The following is a 24,560-nucleotide window of genomic DNA, read 5'->3' on the forward strand; positions in this document are numbered from 1 at the left end:
TTGCTTCTGTTCTCCGTCCACTCTCGACATTTCATCTCCCTCCTCCTCCTCCTCTGCTTTCTTTACTTCTCTCTTCTTCCTTCTTCTACTCTCTCTCTCTCTTGCAATAAGCCGTGTGGCCGATCATCTGCCAATGTGAACCCAACCTCTCACAAAGAGATGTTCTCTATACTCGGGTGATTATCACAGCAGGGCAACATACGGGCCAAAACACACAAACACACACACACACGCACACATTCCCAGGCAGTCTGTGCAGGTCTTTTAAATCCCGCCTGCAGCCTCTTACACACAGGGACTTAGTTGAAGCTAACCCTGCTAATCAAAACACAGAACATTGGGACCTGGCAGCGCTCCTGCTGGCTCCGCTCCCCCCTACTACTGGAGGCATGACTATGTGGCTTTCAGGGGTCGGGAGGTAGGGGATTAAATGTAACGATATAACGGTGATAGATTCACAGAAATGGTAACGTAATCCGTTTTTGAAATCGCTGTGAGAAAAATAGTAATTTTAATTTTCTTGTTTTTTACTTTTATAGTTATAATAGTTTGCAGCTGTTGGGAATCATGAGAAAAACTGCAGGAATTTAGGATTTAGACATGCAAGCTTGTCTGCAGATAATGGAGGAGAAAGCAAATATGAAGCCCCGTCATCTCAGATCATTAAGAGTAATAAATGAAGGAGGGTTTGAGGTTATTGCCATTGTTTGTTTTTCACATTATTCTGATAAGCGTCGCTACTGTGCGAGTCCTGCTGGACCAATGTGGATTCCTATAAAACGTAATCGAAAGAGTGCAATTACGAGAATAAAAGAAGTAATATTCATCAGACCATAAAATATTTGCATTGCCTAAATCAAAACTTGGAATAGGTGTTGCCGTCATGATTTTTTATTGTTTCTGTTGTTTTCAAATGTAAGATTTCAGATGCCAAACTACTGATCTCTTCTCTGTCAGGATACTCATGTTTCGATTTTAATTATTACCAAGTTAGTTTTATTTATTTGGTGTCAAATCACCATATAAATATCAGGGCACCTTTCAAATAGAGCAGGTCTCTTTTAATATATAAAGATCCAACATTGTAGCTCTGATCAGTTAATGCAGATTGTCCTCAAATCCTCTGTCAGAGCCTGAAATACACAACGTTTAAAAACCATGAACACATGTTTAATGTAAAATACTATAATATGTATATACTGAGAACACCATTGGACCGAGCTGCAACAGAAAGCAACTTACTGCCATTATTTGCAGAAAGCATTTGATGCATATGTGGAAAATCATTTTTTAAAAACCCTGAAAAACATCAAAAATGTACACATAACTAAATGCTAATGGTGTGTTTAGATGTATAGCCTGGGGTTGGCTTTGGCCCATTTTAGCTGGGACCATGCAGAAAGCTCTCCCGACCCATTGTGTGTGCATGAATGTACAGTTTAGTTAGTTAGTTCAACCTCTGTGTCATGGCCAACATCTGGCCCAACCTACATGTGTATGTATAGTACAGTTTGTTTTATGTTGTAAAATATAGGCATTAATAGAGGCAGAGTGGGTTTTTGAAAATAAACAAGCAACAATGCCAGTTTGTGTGCAGCGAAGTCACTCTCATAGATCCTCCACCTCCAATAAATGTTTACGTATCTCTACTTTCTTCACTCTACTTTGGCGTCCATCTTGCTTTTTCTTTAGAAAAGGTAAATAAGAAGTTACTTAACCTCAATCGTATATATGTCGAGCTCTTGTGTTTTTCCAAACATGGGTTCACACAGAGGACATCCAGTGTTAAACTAAACAGAGATTCTTGAATGCACCAAGCGTGATACCCTTGAGGATGAATATTATTGTCCAGCTGACGATGTGGTGAAAGAAAAAACAGCGATGAGAACTCGACAGCATCTAAATATATCCTCCTTCAGTCATGCAGTAACAGATGATGACCTGCGGACCCCAATTACTAAGGAAGGAAAGCAGTGAAATTGCTGAACGACAAAGCGGTAACCAGTCAGACACACACACACATGGCTATCTTCCTGGCTGAGTTTTAGTGTTTAACTCGGGACATGTCCAGAGGCGTGTAATCACTCAAAATGAGTCAGACAAGTTGAGAAATTAACTAATGTTGGCTTGTACAACAGAATAAATCGGAATGTATGTGAAGTTTTGGAGAAAATCGATTAAATTATAGAATTTGGCTCCAAAACTGGTAATATAAGATGATAAAAAGGTAGTTAGATTAGTTTAAATACAGCTAATTACATTGTTATATAAAACAAATCACATATAATGCTTTCCTTGCAGATTTTTGACTAACACCCAAAAGAAGACTGTCATGTATATTCATTTATTTAACTGTGTTTGAATTGTATTTCCCCTACATGAAGGTCTAAATGAGGGTTTAAAGATTCATTCATATTGCCAGGAATGTAATTAGTGTAGAAAAATACTAATATAAATCCCTTTTTATGTAAATGTTTTGGCCTAAAGACAGTCAAGTCTAAAAAATATTGAATTTAATCAGCCTTGAAACAACTCCCAAGTGCAATTTGTGTTTTTTAAGCCAAAAGTTTAACACGGTATCCCAGGGGAAGCACAAGTGTAATTAATAAAAACAGTCATGGCTGCTTTCCATTTACGTGCACCTTTGTAATGTGCGTGCTTGGCACACCGGCTCGGCTTAGTGAGACACCTAAATGGAACGAAGCCATCGTTAATGTTATTAGTAACACCTGTGCTGTGCCTGCTTTGACCAGTCTCCTTGGGAAAATAACTCATGTAGGCCTAATATCAAGTTTATAACATCCACAAATTCCCAGAAACAACCCTGAAGACATGACTTCAGTGCTTCAATGATCTTGAATGTTTCCACCTGTTCTCCTTGTGTGATTTTTATTGGTCAAACTACAAAAAGGAACATTTTATTCACCTTTTTCCTAAGGTGTTTACTTTACACAAGCAAACACCTCAAGAGCAAACACTGTCGTAGTTGGCAAAGGATGCCAGCAAATGTGGCCAAATGTCAGGTGGCAACAGCATGGAGTGGGTCAGCTCGGGCGTGCCTGCCAACAGACGTCAGGACTGAGGAATAAGCACTGGCTTACTGGTCAAACAGGGCCATTAAAGAGTGGTGCGTAAGACACATTAACAGATGACATCTATTCAATGGATAGAGTTCGATCATGCTGGCAGAAGATGTTGTTTGTTTGAAAAGAATTGGACCAGATAAAAGGTGTCCTTAAGCAAGACACGGTGCATAAGGTTGCAAAAGGTGCTTTACTTTGTTCATTGTGCAGAAACAATTACACAAAACCAATTCTTAAGAGTTTAACATAGTCTAAATCGATGTTTATCATGTAAATACCAATCTGCAGATGCTAGAGGTGCCAACTCGGTCAAACTGTGCTTGTTTTCCAGGCTAAGCAATGGTCCATATCCACTGCATGAACTTTTCCATGGCCCTTGGAACCAATTTAGATATTCAGACACCAGGGTCCAACTTGTGTTCCTGTTGTCGTAGTTCCTTGGCCCCAAAAGTCGATGCTCTTGGGAGTATTATTTCCCAATCAACAAGAAGATCAAGATACGTAAACATGCTGCAGATTTCATTCTCCCCTTCCACCCCTGCAAGCATCAGTGTTGGTACATGGTGTGAAAATTGAGTATCAAACAAAACTGTTGTATTTTATTACGATATCTGACTAATTTGCCTGATCTTCACAGCTCATATGTAGTAAAATTCCTGATTTCAGTCCCTGAGGTTAGCGCCTATCTGAAACTCTTTGGCTGATAATGGTTGTTGGGTATTTGGAGCGTAAAAATTTAAACTAAACTAGCCAACAACAGAGTAAATCCCCCATTGTGTTCACTAGTAATCAGCTAGCAAAAGTTCCTAAAAAAGGAGCCATTTTGATGTCATTTTCTGCCAGAACTTCAGCATGTTTGGGTACTTAAGTCTGTTATGTCTGCAAAATGATGTAAGTGAATTCCTCCATGGATTCATTATAGAAAGACTCATAATTGACCAGTTTAAGGTGTCCTGTCAACAGTTTAACAGATGTCACTTTTACAGTTGTAGTCTATGGGGAAAATGCTTTTTTTCGCTGCAATAACACAAGTGGCCTCTGGGGGAAATTGTTTTCAAGGCTGAGCAGTGGAGCCCTATCTAGCTCTCATAATGCATCTATGCTTGTACCTTTGGCTACAAGCTAATGCTAGCTGGCGGTTAGCCAAAAGGCTCCTGCCAAAGAGCTTAACTGTGCACTTGAGCCTGGCATCTGATTGAAGCGCACGTGGGCTGCTCAGATCGAGCCATGAAAGAAACCCAATCAGGTGTTGGTCACTCCCAAATCTTACCTATGACCTCTGGGTCAAAGGTAAGATTTAAAGGACTAAAAAAAGATTTTGAACTGAGATTTTGTGCTAAAAATCACCAAGTTCTGCATTATTATTTTTGGATTATGATAGCATTTTAGAGATATAGGCATAAAGTGTCACTGCTAAAACGTGACAATATAACTTGCCAAAAGAGGACTTGTGTCATAAGTTTACATTTTCACCATAAGTTACAGTAATTAAGTTCATTAAAGTTAAAATAATAATTAAGTAATAATCGTAAACGATCTAATACCTTAAGGCTGAAATTGAATTGTATTGACGGCAACATTTTGATAAAGGTACAACTCAGTAGCACCTTGACTATCAATACAGATAAATATGCTTATCACTGCTCGACACAGCTCGCCTTTACAGTGAGAGAAAGATAACAAATATTCCTTTATTTCAGCTTTGCAAACGTCATTTCTGATCCAACTTTGATCTTCCATACAGAAGACATTTGAGGTATTCTAAATTTCACTTACAAAATCTTTTTTTCATTTTAAAAGAAATGAAGAGTTTGAACGATGCATCTATGATGCTCCAGTGTTATTTCAAGCTGAGTCAATCTTGTGTCTTTAAGTCTTTGCGGGGCACCCTGCCAGTCTGCCCTGCTGTCTGACCTGCTTGGGACTCTTATCAACAGGTGTGACTGTGCACGTGTGTGTGTTTTTTTCTCTTCTGTGAGTGTGCAAGGTATATAAGCGAAGTACTCTGCTCTGTGTTTCTTGTTTCATGCATGTAAATGACACATGCAGAGTGAGACTCTAGCCTCTAGCACTAGCCTTTTAGTTTATTTCTCTATATAGTTTAGGCACTGTATAGCAGTTTTTAGTGTAAGTGGAACAATCACTCCACACTCAATAGTTGGCAGGATGTATCAGTCGTTCCTATCAACTGGATAATTAGAGTTCAGTATTGTAGGGATGAGTATTTGCCGTTTCACAAAATACTTACACAGTGAGATTTTTTAAATAATCAAAAGTAATGTGGATACAAAGACTAAGTGTGGTAACAATAAAAAAATTTGACTTATAGTCCAGCAATCTGTTTCTTTTTCATTCCTAGGAAATTCTCAAAAAGTTGCTATAGTCAATGCATTGAGCCAGCGTATCAACAGGGCTGATGTCTTAAGGTGATAAAGAGATGTACAGCTGTGTATCGTCAGCATATCTATGAAGATTAATCTCCCATTCTCAGTAATTTCCCATTGGCAGCATAAAGTAACCCTAAATTGTATGCTAGTGTTAGATGAGGAGATAATCCTACAATCCCCAGCTCACTGTTAAAGATAATGAAGGCTATACCGTTGTTATGTACGTCAGTGTAGTCGTCTTTGTTATCATCCAGGCCACATTGATCCAATTTTAGATCAATTAAAGGTGATTTTGTTGACTGGGGGCGAGTTGAGTTCATGCTGTTTAACGTTAACCTGCATGGGGTTAAGAGGCTTATTGGTGAAACTCACAGGACAACAAAGGTTTTACTTTTTACTTCTTCAACAAAGAGGAAGCGAAGGCTGCAGAGAAGGTACCTGCTTATTAAGGGTGGGATAGAGAAAACAAAATCCAAGGTGATCTGGGTTATGCAATGGTCTGCTGTTGGCTTTAATTGAGTATGTGTTCATATTTGAGTCCAGGAGTTTCCCTTTCATCTGATAAATGAAAACATTATAGGAAGTTTGTGGGATGTTGGATTGGTGAATTGGCAATATAGCACATCTGTCATGCAGGAGACTGGATTAACCCCATTAACGACCAATAATTAATGTTAACTTTTATATTTATGATCTTTCTGTCACCATAACCAAGCTGCAACAGCTTTTAAATGTCCAAATTCTCTGATTCCAGCTTCTAAAATGTGATTTTTTTGTTCTGGTTTCTTTAGTCTTTTATGACAGTAAACTGAATATATTTGGGTTTGTGGACTGTTGTGGACAAAACGACAAATTTGAAGATATATCTTTGGGCTCTTAACAACTTGATTATTATCTCAGTTAATCAATTAGTTGTCAGACAGTGGTGAAAAATGCCGGTCACTGTTTCCCAAAGCCAAAGGTAACATCTTAAAATGTCCTGTTTTGTCCACAACACCCTAAAGATATGCAGTTTATTAACATAGAAGACTAAAGGTACCAGTCAATATTTATTTTAACATTATTTTCTTTCAAAAAATTACTCAAAATGAACCAAAATACTTAATTTACTTAATTTATTAAGCCTTCGTCACTCTTTCATCCAAGTCATTGTTGTTCTTAGTGCCCTTAATTCACCTCTCTAACTAGATTTTGACTAAGCGCTGTGATAGAGCAGAACGCACTCTCAACTGTTGTGGTCATGTGACGCAGCTGAGCAGTTTTAGCCGAGCTGCTGACCAGGTACACCTGCGATGACGCCGACCACGTTACATTTACCTGCAGCCTGCATGGCTTGTGCTGCAGTAAGCGCGCATCAGTCTGAGTGTGATGTCTGGTTTGTGGCTGTGGCTGCTCTAACAGGATTAGCCGGTTTATCCCTCTCTTACCTGCGCTCTCCGTCCATTCTGTCTATTCTTACACTGCTCGTCCACTTGAACCTCTAATCTCTTGTGTGAGGGGCGTACATGAGTTAACGAGGTTGCACATTCATTTCGTCATTAATTAACAGACATCAGCCTCATCAGCCTCATCAGCTTTCACTGTCGTTATCTGTCCACTACTTTAAGCTCTGTTGTCCTTCTTTCTCTCAGTCTCGCCATGCTCACAGTAGATCCACCAATCTAATCTCTGCTACTCATTTTACCCTGATGATGGCATCTTTATCTCTCTCACCGATGCTTCTCTTTGATAGCTGAACATACATTTTCTCAAGGCAGTTTTTTTCCCCTACAAACTGCATATACACTGCATTTCATACAATGTATCACTGCCTCCTAAAAATTACATCAAACTTTATTTGAAAAGAACAAAAAACAACACACAAAACAAAAACAAACAAAACCAAAAAAAAAGAAATAAGAATGAAACACTATCATGAATTTAATAAAACTAATCAAATGTAAAAATTAATAATACTCAAATTAAATCAAATGTAATAATTTGGTTTTAAATTAAATGAAAGAGTTTGGTCTAGACCAGTTCTATGTTAAAATCAATCAATCTTTATTTGTATAGCGCCAAATCACAAAAAAGTCATCGCAAGGCATTTTACACATAGAGCAGGTCTAGACCGAACTCTTCAGGTTTCATTTTAAAGAGACCCAACATTCCCACATGAGCAAGCACTTGGCGACAGTGGCAATGAAAAACTCCACTTTAACGTGAAGAAACCTCAGACAGAACCAGGCTCAAAGCGGGCGGCCATCTGCCTCGACCGGTTGGGGTAGAGTGCCTTGAGATAACTTTTGTTCTGATTTGGCGCTATATAAATAAAGCTTGACTGACTGATTGAAGCAACATAATGCTGCCCAAATGATATAGTCTCATATTCTACATGCTCATTATATCTACAAAATGTATTTTATTAACCTATCTAACATATGCATGTAGCAACAGAAGCATGCAGATTATTTTAGTAGTTGTATTTATGAAACTCGAAGAGTTTGGAAAAAATCATAGTGTTGGTTAAACACTGAAAAGTCTAAAAAGGTCAAAGCTCCAGCGACATTTGTAGTAGACAGAACACATTTATTGTTAGACCAACGTGTTCTGGCTTGTATCAGCCAATGACCAAGATGAGTTGGGTATATGGTCATGTGGCTTTAGGCCAATCCTTATCCCAGACAGGCAGGCAGGGAGGTCTGTTACTAAACAATGAAAAGTGAAACAAGAAACAGGAGCTTTTTAAAGATCCTCTCCAGACATGTTTTAGCATTTATATACAAATTTGCCACAATATGAGCAACAACAAAGCTGCTTTTAACCTCCATAACACTGCAACATGTTAAAGTTTGGTCATGACATATTCTTTGCACCAAGAAATATTTAAAATGTTTCAGTCCATATCAGATCGCATCAAATAAAAAGAAGAAGACAAACACTGTTTTCATTGAGATCAAATCGTTACTGAATTTTCTACATTATCCATTATTTGTGTTTTATAAACAGTGTTACTGTAGACAATGAAAATCTAATAATAATAATCATCATCATCGTGTTTTGGGTTCAGATGGAATCAACGGAGAGGAATGTGTTCGTAAATAAATCGAGACTTGCTCGGGGCTCCGCTTCGAGTCCAACCGATGATTTACAACATCAGCGTGTCAAGACGGACCTATTTTAACTGCCAAAAATTGATTTATAGGGCAGAAGTGCTCATTCTAATAAGCGATATTTTTATACTTTCCAGACACTTGAGAATTACAAGATCAGCTCTGTCGAAATAAAGATTTATTTCGAGTGAGTAAAAGTAGTTTTCTCCTTGACAGACGTGATAATTTTTCCCACAAAACTGACATCGGTGACATTTAAGCAATATTTAACACTTTAAAAAAAAGGTTACAGATGACTAATGCCGACACTTTTTCCATCTATTTCTTCCATATTCTTGCCCCACAACTTGAACACTCACCCACCTTTTTAAGGGTTTCAAGATGTAACCTCGAATGTGAACTTAAATATTATGATTCTCTCTTATTGTCTTTGTGGTCATAAAAATACGATTGAGACGAACAGATAGTGGGTTTGAAAGCAGTTTTTTTGTTATTCCAAGAAATGTGATGTTTCCTTCCCAACGAGTTAGTTCTCAAAGGTCCTTTGAGTCTCTCCACCACATGAGGCAAGACCTTGCAATCATGTCTCCCTGGACTGTCACATTTAGCCAAACTGATACAAACTCGCCTCTTTTTTTCCCAGAAATCCAGGCCAGATTTCTGCGTAGTTTAATAGCACAAAAGAGCCATTTAAATGACTTTGTACTGGTACATGTTGTCATACAGTAACACACTCTTGTTCTTGTTCTTGAATATGACTCTTCTCTCTACAGTCACCATTTTAACTTGATGTTTAAATGTAACACAAAGAGGTTTTGACACCTCCGTTGTCAGGAAATAGGTTCTGTGTTTAGAGTTTGCATCTCTCACTTCTGACCAGAAGCGCTTCCTGTTTGTCAGTTGTTGTTTTTCCATCATGCTCTTCTTTGAGGTTGAACTATAACATGATGTTGTATGTATTAATTGATGATTCTTAACTCTCAAATTATTAAATTATGAGAGCTGATGAAGTTCAAAAAGCTGGTTAAGATGCATGTTTAGATATAGAGAGGATGCGGGTTCAAAATCCTTGGGGATCTATAAATATATGATGATGTAGCTGCACTTTATAGCCACTTGGGGGCAGCAAAACAAGCTATTATGACGGCGTTGGCATATATATAAACCATCTTTTTTACATTGGCATTCATTTTGAGTCATATTTCTGGCCACCTAATGAATCTGACTCATATTGACTCAGTTTCTAGCTCTGTTTTGGTCTCCACCATCTATTAAGAGAAACTAACACTTTGGTTAACATCACGTTCACCAACACGTCATTAACTTTATCTGTCTGCCGTTTGGTTGTGGTGAGCAGGGAGCAGAGTGTCTGGTTTTTATTGGTGCTTTTTATTTTGCAGAACCGAAACCAAAACGATGAGTTAATTGATGCAAAAAAAACGTGGGAAACCGCAAAGTCTAGCGATAATTCTCTGTGGGTTTGTCACATCGAGCATTATCTTTCATACAGTACACTGTATCTGTTGTCGACATAAAAATACTGATTAGAGCTGCTTTAAATACATAAGTTTTTAATACACAGTCAATACAAATTCAGACCTAACAACTCACCGGTTAACAGTTAGTTCAGTCCAAAATGCTAATCATTATTTTCTGAGAGGGTTAAATATTGGAAGAGACTATTCAGTGTGTCGCTAACGTCCATATCTAAATAAATGCAGCTGTTGAGCCTTTTGGTATGTGGTCCCCAAAAGAAGCCAGAAGCCATGTGTTTGTGTTTTAAGCGTTTTTATTCCTCCGAGTTTATGGTAAATGTTAGGTTAGGTTGGTCACAGGTTATTTAAGTTCATGTTTTAACTCTAAACTTATTGGAAGTGACAGATAATACATATGTAGTAATAACAGGTAGTATGAACACTGGTGAGAAAATAAATGCATTATGATATAAAGTATTGGAAAAAAGACTGAATATTGGTTTTCTGAGCACACGTCTAAACACAGAAGCCTATTAGCAACCAGTGTCAGACTTAATTACTACAGTTTGTATGAAGATTCAACGATAAACCATTGATGAATGTGCGCTTGACTCAAAATCCCTCCAGAACAGAGGATTAATTAATAAAATGCATCGCCTTCTCTGTCCCTCAGAATCGGACCCGAAGGCGTTCGGCATCCCGCTCTCCTTGGCTATCGCAAACGACCAGGCCTACAAACGGCGGCAGGATGCCCTGAAGGAGAGCAGGCGCGACTGCTTGGACCTGGAGGCCAGCATCATGCGCTTCAGGGCCGAGAAGCGGCAGTTCTTCAACGGGAATAATGGAGTTCCTGGCTCGCCGTCCGCAAACTCTGTGGCACCGGCGCCGATTTTTGAGAACCAGAATAAACCGCTGTCACCAACGTTTTTGGATAATACCGGACGAGGACAGAGAAGGGTGAGACATATACTTTATGAAACATCTTTAAAATGTGGGACGAACAGATAAAAACAGCTGTGTTTGTAGCTTAATTTATCCAAAAGGCTTTCAAAAAGGTGATTTAACTCTCCAACTAATAATGTAAATATAATGAAAATATTAGAAAACATCTTTATTTGGGACGAACAGAAAAAGAAGTGTGTATTTCTTTCTTAATTTATCCAAAAGGATTTCAAAAAAGTGGGAAAAAAGTCCAATTGAAACCTTGAAATTAATTTAAAAATACATATTTGTTCATGCACAATTGTATTTCTTGACCATTTCATCATTTATTTTATCATTTTTAAACTTATTTTTTCACACATTTTGTCCTCATCATACAGTATAATTCAAATTCAGAAAAAACAGGAAATTAATTAGTGGTGGAAAAAGGACTAAAATCTGTAACATTGTAAAATTGAACCTAAAAATAATGTAAAATTATTAAAATTATAAACAGCATGTAAATATGATAAGAATATTAGGAAAAAAGTCAAATTGAAACCTTGAAATTAATTTAAAAATACATATTTGTTCATGCACAATTTTATTTCTTGACCATTTCATCATTTATTCACACATTGTGTCCTCATCATACCTTCATATACAGTATAATTCAAATTCAGAGAAAACAGGAAATTAATTAGTAGTGGAAAAAGGACTATAATCTGCAACTTGAAATAAAAAAAACTCAAAATTGAACCTAAAAATAATGTAAAATTCTAAAAGTACTATAGTACAACTATTTTTTTTTTTTTTAAAGAAAAAAAAGCATGTAAATATGATAAGAATATTAGGAAAATAGTCACATTGAAAACCTTGAATTTTATTTCTGGACCATTTTATCATTTATTTATTTATGTAACATTGTTTTACAAATATTGTCCTAATCGTACCTCCATATCCAGTATAATTCAAATTCAAGCTAAACACGAAATTGATTAGTGGTGTAAAAAGGACTAAAATCTGCAACTTTAAAATAAAAAAGACTCTTCAAAATTAAACCTTTAAGTTGTTAAAGTACTTCTAAAGTAAAATCTACACTACTTATAGTTCAGTTACTGATTAATTAAAGCATTAGAGGAACTTTGAGACCTGCGTGGACTATGAAGTGTTAATCTGATAATCTTATCATATGTTTTGTATATAAGAACATAACATAGATAGTGAGTGTTAATTACAGCTGTCAGGTAAATGAATGTTGGGTTAAAAAAGTAAGACGTAACCTTTGAAATAACTCTTTTACTTTACTACTTAGAAGATTTACTATCATATCAGCTTTTTAGCGTCTTCATCAACATGTTTAATATTAAACAGCTGTCTGATGGACTGAAGTGAACTTTGACCTTTTCATTTCTTGCTCCGAGTGCAACAGCAGCTTTGAATTTCACTTCTACTGTTTGCCAGAATTCCTCATTTAATCCAGTTTATTTGTGTGTGTGTGTGTGTGTGTGTGTGTGTGTGTGTGTGTGTGTGTGTGTGTGTGTGTGTGTGTGTGTGTGTGTGTGTGTGTGTTTCTTTCCACGTGTTTGTTGAAAATGTGCGTGTATATTTTTCAATATCTGACTGCGTCTCCCAGCTTGTAAACATTTTCACAACCAACCCTCCTGTTTGTTTCTACAATCGTGTTTCCGTAAAAAAAAAAAATGCTGTGTTGCTTCTCTTTTGTGTGTTTGTTTGCTTTTCTCGGCTGTAATCTAAAACGCTCCCCTTCTTGCCCGAGGCCCTCACACCCTGTAATCCTCAGCACATTGACCTGGACACAGTTGTTATATTAAGCCCGTAATCAGTATCATTACAGCCGCGGAGCACAGTAATCAAACCTGAACCGGTTATCAAGTGCAACCGCTGAGGTAAACACGTCTTCTTCACACGTTTGGGAGAAGACGGACAGAAATAATCATGTGATAAAGCATCGGAAAGCTCCAAATAATAAAGAGTATATTCATTTTTCTTTAATTAATTGAACTATCCATCATTGACTAGTCCTAAAGTTGTCAATTTATGAGCATATAAAGCAGATAAAAGAAAGAAAAAGTCATATTTGAGATGCTTGAACAAGAAAATGTGGCGTTTAATGCTTGAAGAATAACAATAATCACTTAAATGTATAAACTAATGTGTTATATTAAGTATCGATCAATGCACTGAAAGGATTTTGCAAGCAGCCACATGTGTAGTAACTGATTTCATGCAATAAGATGTAATCAGTTCTGGTTCAGCAGCATAAAAAAAATGGTCAATTTATTATAATTGCGAATTGGAAAGTTATTTAACAGGGTTATTAACTTGGTTTGTTTTTGTTTAAAATTCAGATGGTGGTTTTTGAGTTTGAAGCTGAAGATAATCGGATTATTTGCGTCAAATATTGTGCAAAGTTTCCTCAGTAAATACAAAGATGTTGCTCAAGATGTTGATAAATGGGTGTAACGGATCTCTTGAGATTATTGGTTATCTAACGAGTCAAAAATGTGATTAAACGTATTATATTATTATTGTTGTTGTTCCACTTTTGTTAAACATACCTGATTAAGGTTGGACGTAAAGCAATTTAAGGTTCTGTGTCATGCTCCAAAGCAGGAGTTAAAAGGGTAAAATAGTCTCATATTTATCGTCTTTTCTTTATAAACTCAACAAAATGAAACCAACAGATTAGAGCTGCAACGATTAGTTGATCAACAGAAGTTTAATCGCCGACAAATTTTGATAATTGATGATTTGAGTGGGGGGGTTTTTAAAGAAGAAATGTCAAAATTATCTGTTTCTAGCATCTTAAATGTCATAATTTCTGGTTTCTTTAGGGTTATATGACAGTAAATGAATATCTTTAGATTGTTGGAGGGAAAATGAGACATTTAAGGTTTCATCTTTGTCTTTAGGGAACAGAAATTTACATTTTAGAGACCAAACAACTAACTGATTAACCAAAAAATAATAATTTACACCTTAATTAATAATGAAATATATAAATAAAAGACCTGTTTGTAAGATAAGAGCATGACTATTAAGTTTATGTACATTTTTTAAATAGAAATCTAAATTAAATGCATCCACATAAGCACCAAACTGTATAAACTAATGAAACTGCTTTACATTAAGCAGATTACTAAACACGCTGTAACTGGCTGAATGATAGAAAAAGTGAGAAATGGAGGGAAAGAAATAGTTTTCCCATCCGTCTCGAACTAAATGGGACTCTGACTCATCCTCTTACAAGTGTCTGGACTGTAGCAGCTCACTGTTTACATATCTGATGTCACACACACACACACACACACACACACACACACACACACACACACACACACACACACACACACACACACACATACACACACGCCTATATACATGCAGTCGGCTGGAGAGCTTCATCTTGACGGATGAGTCGTTGTCGCTGCATCGTGTCCCGAGCGGTGACGGAAAGCGTACACAGTAGGAGTAAAGGTTGAAATTAATGGGTGGAAGAAGATGAATAGTGGAGGAGTGGGAGACGATGCTGTGAGGACATTCAAAAGTTATTAAAGTTTTTTTTCTTTCTCCATAAACTCAGATTAGGAGCGGAGGAGCAGGCCAGACCGAATAGAGAGAAGTAATGTCCTAAAATGAGAGAGAGAGAGAGAGAGAGAGAGAGAGAGAGAGAGAGAGAGAGAGAGAGAGAGAGAGAGAGAGAGAGAGAGAGAGAGAGAGAGAGAGAGAGAGAGAGAGAGAGAGAGAGAGAGAGAGAGAGAGATACTTACAACTGCAAAAGGATTTTAACAAGTAGCAGATGGAGCTGAAACATCTGCAGCCAAATCTCAGAAAACCAAAGAATATTTATTACGTTTGTTGAAACATTTAGTGGTTCTATGCCACGGCTTTCAGAAGAGATCAGGAGGAGAAATTTGGGGTAAATTTGCTGGATGCTGATTACTGGAGAAATGCAGAGTAACGTGCAGATCATCTTGCATATCATCATACATCAATTATATCCTAATGTTTACGCATGAAACACGATGATGCAGATGTATAAAGATAGATATGCATCAAAAAAAGTAGCTTAATATCAGTATTTTATAGATAATTCATGTTTTTAGGGGAGCTGATGTCTTATTAAGAGGAGCCAAATTCCCCCTGGCTCACCTGTAGTTTGCACCATGGTTCAAAAACCCAAACACGTTAATTTTTAGTGTATTAAAGTTTCATAATAGTATGAAAATAACTTTACTTCATACTATTATGTAGTTTAGATTTAGATTAGATTGCTTAGATTATGGTTTTGGACAGTTATGGGTGAAAAAGAGGTTTTTATCTTTATTATTTGAGCCTTTAAATAGCAGTTTGTGCTAAATTATGTAAAGTTTTTAGTTAAGTTAAATAAAAACAATGTATTATACCCTTATAGTTTCATTTCATTGTACTATATACACAATATCTTTCTATATTTGAGGAGTTTTTTTCGACTTTCAACCTTTTCAAGATTCTCAGTTTATGAGGATTAAAAAAAAGGTAAAACTGCACATTTATAAGAGCAAATACCAAACAATATTTCACCCTTTTTATACAGTTTAAACCTCATATTGGCTCGTGCATCTTATTTGTTTCTAACTGAATAAATACCCTCTAATATCTGAACCGCAGTACTGGTTTGTTGGACCGGTTCGTTGCTGTAAATTCCTTTTTAAGATGCTTGACGTCCCTCCAGAAACCATTTGCAGTCCATCGACAAGTGATTTATATAGTTCTGCAGCTTCCAGCTATCTAAACTATTTATTGGATGGCAACGTCAGGATTAGTGACAAAAATTGACCCCTCGTTCTTTGCTCAGCCTCCTGTCCGGCCATCCATCTTCTGACATTCTTTCCATTTTCTGCTGTCAGAGCTTCTCGGGCTGTTATTTTCTTCCTCCGTCCTCTTGTTGTGTCGTCTTTTCGAAACTGCTTCTCTTCGTTTCTCTGCCTTCACTGAACCTGTCTTTAAACCGTAATTACCATCAAATTGCAGATACAGTTGGCGTCAATGGTGAGAATTTGGGAAGTTTGAGAAGTTGGCATTGCTATATCTAAGTATAAAAATGTGTGTGTATCATCTAAAAGCTGGTATTTTAAGTCTGATAACTGTATTTCCTCTCATATCGTCAGCTTATTGTGTTAAAGATTCATTAATATTCCCCATTTTTTCAGTTTTTGTCACTAAAAATAACAAATATAAAGCAAATATACCAACATTTTTCTTACATCACTCCTTTTAAATCTCTTAACCTGCAGGGCGGACTGTCCGTCGACTCCATTTCCGACCTGGTGGAGAGTCAGTCCCGCCTGTTGGAGGCTCTGCAGCTCTCCCACCCGGCCGAGCTGGAGTTGAAGAAATCACCAGGCGGAAGCTCAGGGGGAGAAGGGAGGACTCAGACCAAGCTCAGCCTCAACCCCATCTACAGACAGGTGCCCCAAGTGCTGGAAAGATGCTGCACTCACATCGAGAACCATGGTGAGGCCACAGAGGCTTGAAGTCACTTAATTCTTCCATTTTGAGTCCTCCAAATAAGCCAAATACTTAAATCTAGAAGCAGCAAATTTCAGAAGTTTGTGTTGACATACATAAACAGAAATTCAAGCTATCCGAAGCTGTTGAGGCTAAACAGTTCTCCATGTTGTGTCCCCAGGTCTTCAGACTGTCGGCATTTTCAGAGTCGGGAGCTCCAAGAAGAGAGTGAGACAGGTGAGGACAACTTCCTGTTACACCTACATCCACTTCTAATCAAGTTTTTATTGTCATTTAAACGATGAAATAGCGAAAATACAGCTGAATGAAACGGACCAGGGTATAAAACCATACTGCAAAATATGACAATATCTAACTATGTATACATTGTCGGACAGTGGATGAAATAAAATCTATACAGTATATCTTCCCAAGTTGTATCTTGACCATGATAATTTAATTTTAAGCTTTCGTTACTCCTATGAAAGCAGAATCTATTTAGAAAAACAACACCTCGGAAAGGAAAGATCACTATTTAAAATCTTTTTTTTTTTTTATATGTGAGGCATTGGTGTGTGTGTACTTTCTTTAGTTGTAAAGCGCTTTTAGCTGCTTTTTTGTATGACAGGTGTTATACAAGCAAAGTTATCATAGAGGAAATGAAAAAGACAAAATCAATAAGACAAAAAAATTAAAACACAAACTCTGTCAACACTGAAAGGACTGCATGTGGAACCAAAAGGCAACACATTGTCCATCTCATATACAGTATACAATATAGATTTATACATACTGTCACTCTCTGATAGTCTTAACAAGACTCAAGCCTTGATATCTTATCTTCAAGAGCAAAAAAAGGATAATTGAAAAGACTTATAGAAACACAAAATAGCCCCCGAGAGAGTATTTTAAACATAAATGGAAAAAATTGGTCTCCAACTAAGCTGAGATATCTGATTCCTGAAGGTTTAATGTTAAGGTAAGCTTAAAGTTATGGTTAAGATTAAGATAAGCTTCCAGGAAATGAATGTAAGTCAATGTAATGTCATGACTGAGTGTGTTTGTGCTCTGTAGCTGCGGGAGGACTTCGACATCGGGGTGGACGTCCAGCTGGATGAGGAGCACAGCGTCCATGACGTGGCGGCGTTGCTCAAAGAGTTTCTCAGAGACATGCCGGATCCTCTGCTGCCCAGAGAGCTTTACCCCGCCTTCCTGCACGCCAACCGTACGCACACACACAACTACAATACAAAACCTTTATAAAAAAATAGTGTGTTTCAGGAAGACTCTGAGCTGGAAGTGTTGGGTGGATAAATGATATTCCTCTTGAGGATGTTTACAGGACATGGAGATGCCATCACTATAAAAAATGGTGTTATATAGAGATCATTGGTATGAGTTTGCTGTCCAATACCAGCGTGTTAGGTGACAAATCATTCCTCGCTCCACTTTTATGGTCCTCATGATCTAACCAGATGGACAGCAAGAGGGTTTTTGGTTTTGCTATTAACACTTTCTGGATTACAGTCACTTTCCACTTTCTCTTCATCAAAGTCATGTAATGCAGTTTGTGTCCAATAGGGGGCAGAGTGACCGAAGATGACTGAAATCTCATTTGTGCTGCTGTGATAGTAACATTTGAAATTAGGAGATCAGAAGTTCCTGATAATCTTTCCAAACTTACCCAGGGTACTTTGCATTTCCAGATGAATCCACTTACGATTGTGCCGTTCATTTCTAAAAAACTACTGTTTGAGAGAGAGGACTTCTAGCTACTTAAACCACCTCTAGAAGTGGTCTGACTGATCCGATCACATTCCTATCACAATCACATTTACACCTCACATTAACATGAGTTTTTCTGTATCTAGATATAGATGTTAATACCATGTGTAAATTGTCTGCAGTGTATTTAGCAGATGCTCCATAAAAACAAACACTTATCTAATTGAACATTTGTGCAAATCAACTGAAACTCTTCCTCTCTGTGTGTCCTGCAGTGTTGAGAGGAACAGACCAGTTGCAGTACCTGCAGCACCTCATCTACCTGCTGCCTCCCTGCAACTGCGACACCCTGCTGCGACTCCTCACCTTGTTACACACCGTGCAGAGCTTCGCCCAGGACAGCATAGGAACCAACAACGAGGAGGTAAGGTCACTGGAGAGTCGTAGCTATATTTACAGTCCAGATCAAACAGCATCTTAAGACTATCTTCTAACTTCTGTATCATGAAGTATTTCCAAGTGAAACAGGATAGACGTAACGTTGGGAGATTTGAACGCTGTAAAGTTGGTGTGTCATAATGATTCTTAGCTCTGCGCCACTTGGTTGAAATTGGTTGGTTTCGTAGGCTCATATTTTACATATAGTTTGTTCTACAGGAATAAAAAAATATTGGATTTTGATGTAAGAATACAAAGAAATTGATTTTTTTGTGAATTTGTTTGTGCATATATTGTTAAATAGGTGCACAGTATGACCAGATATGGGATCTTAAAAGATTTCATTTCATCTTGACTTAAAAAAGCAAATTTTGATAGTTCTGCATGTTTTAAAAAGTCGTACACACTATATGATTTTGGGCTATTTCATATGAAACATGGGGCAATCTTTGGGGGTCGATCCAAAATGGTCATCCTAAATGACACTGAGAGACACATCCACCAACATAGCACAGCTTTGTCAAGTAAAGACATTGCATTGACATGTCTAAAAATTATTGCACATTATTACGCAAATTGCTAAGATTTCAAAGGTTCGGTTTATTTGTTCAACATGCTAAGCAACTTATTCTGATTACTAAAGTGAAGTAAGTAAATACCAACATGCAAATAATACAGAAAAACAAGATAAAAACAATAAATATTTAAATAAAAACTGTTAAAACTAAAACAAAACAAAAATCAATGTAACAGAGTAAAATCTTCCTTACATAATTCTGGTTATACTGATGATAAGGGGTTGTAAGATTACTGTTTCACACAATGTTTCACACAGTTATTATGAGACCACAACCAAGATATGAGTCTTGTTGCAAAAACCACTGCAGGCAAGTTGTGGGAAAATCTAAAACAAGACAAATGCTAAGAAACCATGGACGTTGTGTCATGGACTATTTTGATTTCTTGCATTTCTCACAATGACAGACTGTGTAAAAATAATGCACGTAGCCACAGTGACGTCACCTATCGGTTTGTGGACTCCTGTTTTGAAGCAAAGAGTTTGACATATTTTGAATGTCACAATCTTTTGAGCCAGAAGTGATGTAGAAGTGAACATAATTACATGATAGTGTGGAGCTGAAGAGGAGCTCCCAAGGGTTCAACTAAAGCTCCTCACAAACCACTATGGTGGCACTTAAGCAATGCCCTAAAGCATGCCCTGCTTTATCGTCTATTTACTCAAAATAGGACCATAATTGAAGCTAGACTTGAAATTAGTGTTTGAAACCATAAACTCATCAGGAAACTGTTTACTGAGGTAATAAATCAAGTGAGAAGTAGGGTCATTTTCTCATAGACTCCTATAGAAATAGACTTCTAGAGTCGCCACCTGCTGGCCATTAGAGAGAAAGCAGGTTTAAGGCATTTCTTCTTCCTTTTTAGACCTGGAACTACCTGTCAGATGTTAGTTTCCAGCAAGTCGTTCAATTTCAACAATCTCAAAAAGTCTATCTTAAGGAGTAATACCAGTAATTTGTTTATTTAACCTTTTAAGTGCATCAAAGTTAATGAGGATTGTACTTTAATGATGAGCGACTCCTTTAAATGGCTTTTCCTGTAGAAAACTTGATTTAAAATAACGTAAATCGCTGATACGAAGATTTTGGTCAACATCAGACTCTCCCCTCTCTCTTCCCTCCATCCAGATCAATGGTAACAAGATGACGGCTGCTAACCTGGCGGTGATCTTTGGGCCCAACCTGCTGCAGAAGGAAAGCGGAGGAGACTCAAGTCCTAATGCGATGGGGATCGAGGACAGCACGTCGATCATCAGCGTCACTCTAGTCCTCATACAGAACTACAGGAGGCTCTTCACGGTACGACACAGCTAGAGATAGTTAGATATTCACACACTCAGAGTCTATAAACAGCAGGAAAATCAAGTAGTGTCAAAGGTGTTTTACTGTTTTTGTAGAGGACAACTTTTCTTTTATAGACCAGATAAAGCAAAAAGATCATAACTAAAAGGGTAAGAAGGTGAAAAGGTATTTTTTTGTGTAATTTGAACCACAAAATACAGATTTTAAGACAGAAAATAAAGCACTTTTTACACACTGCACACACAATTTTAAAAACAGTTGTCCTTCACTCAATTTTAGGTATCATTACCCAGGATTGTAGTTAAGATTTCAGAAATGATGGGATCAGAAAATTCAGACCAGATACTAAGAAATAAATCTATGAAGTATTTTAATTGCTGTTATAAATTTAATGATCTTTTCTGTAAGTATAAGGTCTAAATGCAGTTTAAAAGCAGTCACTGCCAGAAGACATGTGCCTGCTGGGGAAATTTCTTGGTCTAAAAGTACCAAAGTCAGCTTATAAAATACCCACCATGTGTTTGAGTTTTTAAATTATAAAATGTAATCTCTCTCCCTCAGGTCTCTAAAACCCACAAATACCCAATAAAGTACAGAGATTATGACGTCAGTGTCCTCTGATAGATAATACGCTGAAATATCAGATATCATTAAAACACGCTTCTGCATTCATGTGTGTGTGTGTTCCTCCAGGTGTCTGCAGAGCTGCAGCAGGAAGTCCTGATGAGTCTAATCCAGACCGACCCGGACATAATCGACTATCTGTTGCGCAGGAAACTCAGGTAACCATGACAACCACTCTGTCAATCGAAATCTACTATGGTCAATGTAATATCAGGGCTTGATGGGGCACTGAGGGCACTGCTGATGATGCAATCGTCTCTCTCTGCAGCGGTTGTCATCTGACGGTGGACAGCAGCAGCGAGACGGGTGGTCGCCGGGATACAGGGGCGTCTCTGGACTCTGTTGGGGCCTCCAGTGGGAGTCTGTCCCCGCTGGAGCCCCCCTCTCCTCTCTTCCCCCCCGACGGGAGCGGAGGCGAGGGCAGCCTGACCAGCGAGATCTTCCTCAACGTGCTCAAACTGAACCAGAACAGGAAGCGGCAGGATACAAGATACGGTATAATACACTTACTGATGTCATGTCAGGTGTCTGTAGCTTTTTTTCAGGGGATTTGGGGACATAAAGTTTATATTTCTTAGATTTTTTACCTTCAAATGTGACTATTTTCAGGCCAAGAGAAATATAGACATGCATAAATATATTAATGAATACAACTATTAAACTCTAATTCCTAATGAAGGATGTAAAGCTCTAATAAAACAGCTTTTAGACCACCATATAGGGAAACTTTGGGACATACAGCTGGTTTTTAAATAAATATAAACAGATAATAAAGAAGTTAAAATAAAACAGCTGAATTAACTTTTAAAATGATATAAAAATGACTATAAAAAGTTAATGTACAAGGGTTTAAAGAGGTTGCTTGAACATTTCTAAACCACTACTATATTGATCACAGGTGCTAATTGTTATTTAATACTTGTTTTGAGACACCGAGCATCAGATTTCATGGATAATCTTATTGGATAGAAGAAAGGAGCTAAATCTTTCAAAGTTTTTGGAGATGTCAGACAAGAGAATTTAAAAACAGTTTCTCCATTTCAGAGAAATAAAATCAAAGACAAACTGTGCAGAAAGCTGTGAAACGTCCTATTTTTTGGAAAACATTGATTCCAACTAAATCTTTATCTACCATTACGATTCAAACACATCATTTTTAAAAACTTATCTCAGCGTTTTTTTAGTACCAGGATTTAGTGAAAACTCTAAAATTCACCATTTCCAGAAATATAATTTTGGCAGCATTCAGATGTTTTTTGAAACCACTTCGACCATAATGTTAGGAAATAAAAACCTGTATTTTTATGAGTCTGTTCCCAATAATCTCCAAGTATCTTTCCTGGAAACAAATGCACAATCTGGTATTAATAAAAGAGAAAAGGGAGACAAAGCTCTCCGACTGATATTTTTACGGCTGTAATTACTTATTTTTTGTATCGATTTAATCTGCAAATTACTCTCTCACTTTTACAGTTAATCATTCAGTCTATAAAATGTTGGCAATTCTTTTTAGCTCTAGATGTTTTTTAGTTACTTTAACTGTGTCGAGTTCATAAACAGTTTATGATTATCAGAGGAATTTCCTTTAAAGAACCATTTAATGTATATAAAACAGTTTATAAAACAATTAAATGGTTTTCAAGACTTAATTTTTTTCACGACTCAAACAGTAAGATGACATATGTAGACGTTCCTGCAGATTCAACACTGCTACAGTGATGTGTGGTTTCACTACAGATCATTAAACATCTTTATGCTACTTTCATATGTTAAATGTGTTATATTAAAACTGAAGTCTCTAAAAAAGCTTTACATGGTTTTTCATTGAGTGTTGAAATGATTGATGCAGCAACAGCACCATCTAGTGGCAAAAATAGGAAGTTTAAGAAGTTTAAACAGTAAAAAATTAAATTCAGTTCTGTTTTTTTGTTTTTTTTAAAATATTTATTTATATTATTTATAAATGGGTCCTGGCTAAAATAATAAGAGTTAATGGAATAATAAAGTATCACATGAATTTTAGCCAATTTTGTCAATTTTTGTGCAAAATTGATCATGCATATACTGAGCATGTTATATGATGTTTTTATATATTTGTTGTTTTTTAGGGGTTTTTCTCCCATTTTTAGAAAAGTCAAAACATTTTGTGGATGTGTAGATTTTCTCCTATTTTAAATTTAATGTAAACACAAATGTCCATTGCTTCCCACTGTCTCAACTCTTTATAAATAATTGTTTATTAAAGGATATAATGAAAGTTCAAATCAGTTTATCCAAACATCATTTCATTCACAATGACAATAATAATATTAGGCTAATGGTAACTGTCAGGGTAACATTTTCATAATTTCACTGTTTAGGTCATACATATACCTTTAAATTAGCAGTAGGTAACAACAATACAACATTTAGATACCCACATTCAATCGTATATTAGAAGGAAAGGAAGATAGGAAAATACATTGAATGTCACAATTGAAATAAAGATAATGTGCAAAGATCATCCAAATGTGCATGTTTGAAGCTTTGCAGAAGTTTTTTCTTCTCTTTCTTGCAGTGTTTGAAATGATAAGTGGTGGTATGAGATCTTTATTTTAGCTCTTGACCTGGTAGCCATTAAGTAGTCTGCTCAAAGGCACTTAAGCAAAGAAAAGTGCAGGTTTGAACTTTCTCTTGATCTCGATCCTCCAGGTGAAGCCCCTTCAGGTAAATCCATCCGACACATGCGTCAGTTCCACTCCCACCACAACCTGCTCAGCCTGTCCCAGTCCTCCTCCTCATCCTCCAACTCCAGACTCAACATTCAAGACTCCGACACCCAGGACCGCAGGGGCCCGTTGGGGTCTGCGCTGAACTATGCGCTGAGCGGCGGGGGAAGCGGTAGCTGCTCCAGTCTGAGCGGCTCCACTGAGAGCAGCATCTGGGTGAGGCAGGTGCCGCAGGAGGAGAGCAAGCCGTCACCCGCCGCCAACTTCTGGGACTTCTTCACCGGGAAAGGGTCGAGCTCGGAGACGATGGTATGATGAAGGGCGAGGATGAACAGGATCAATATAAAGGCGAGAGAGAGATAGTGTGTGTTTGTGTGAGTGTGTGTTGCTGTCAGAGGAAAAAATGTTCCCCTTGTTTTTTGTTGTTTTGGGGTTTTTCTTGAAGATGTTAAAGGTGCAGTATGTAGAATTTAATGGCATCTATTATATTCAGTATGTTGCCATTTTCAACATCACCACTAGATGGCACTAAACTTAACTACACACTGCACCTTTAAAGATTTAATAATGCTAACAATCAACTGTTAAATTTGTATTTCTGGGATTATAAATACAGTAGAATCAACCACATGCAGGACCAGCATGTTTTACAATGACATCAGATTTAAAATCTTTAAGAACCTCTTGTTTGAAACTTTAAATTTCTCACTTTT

At 37.2% G+C, this 24,560-nt stretch overlaps 1 protein-coding gene across 1 annotated transcript in view; it reads left to right on the forward strand.

Annotated features, from left to right (window-relative positions):
- arhgap36 (Rho GTPase activating protein 36) overlaps nucleotides 1–24,162 on the forward strand; it is an 82,571-nt gene extending 58,409 nt beyond the window's left edge. Inside the window, exons 4-12 of the mRNA XM_062444953.1 lie at nucleotides 10,711–10,994; nucleotides 16,259–16,478; nucleotides 16,654–16,709; nucleotides 17,547–17,697; nucleotides 18,473–18,621; nucleotides 20,342–20,512; nucleotides 21,209–21,297; nucleotides 21,408–21,634; nucleotides 23,846–24,162. Of these exons, the coding sequence (XP_062300937.1) occupies nucleotides 10,711–10,994; nucleotides 16,259–16,478; nucleotides 16,654–16,709; nucleotides 17,547–17,697; nucleotides 18,473–18,621; nucleotides 20,342–20,512; nucleotides 21,209–21,297; nucleotides 21,408–21,634; nucleotides 23,846–24,162 (1,664 nt within the window). The remainder of the gene's footprint in view (nucleotides 1–10,710; nucleotides 10,995–16,258; nucleotides 16,479–16,653; nucleotides 16,710–17,546; nucleotides 17,698–18,472; nucleotides 18,622–20,341; nucleotides 20,513–21,208; nucleotides 21,298–21,407; nucleotides 21,635–23,845) is intronic.
- Nucleotides 24,163–24,560: the final 398 nt, after the last annotated feature.

The sequence above is a fragment of the Scomber scombrus genome, chromosome 23 (genome assembly GCF_963691925.1).
Source record: "Scomber scombrus chromosome 23, fScoSco1.1, whole genome shotgun sequence".
NCBI lineage: Eukaryota > Metazoa > Chordata > Actinopteri > Scombriformes > Scombridae > Scomber > Scomber scombrus.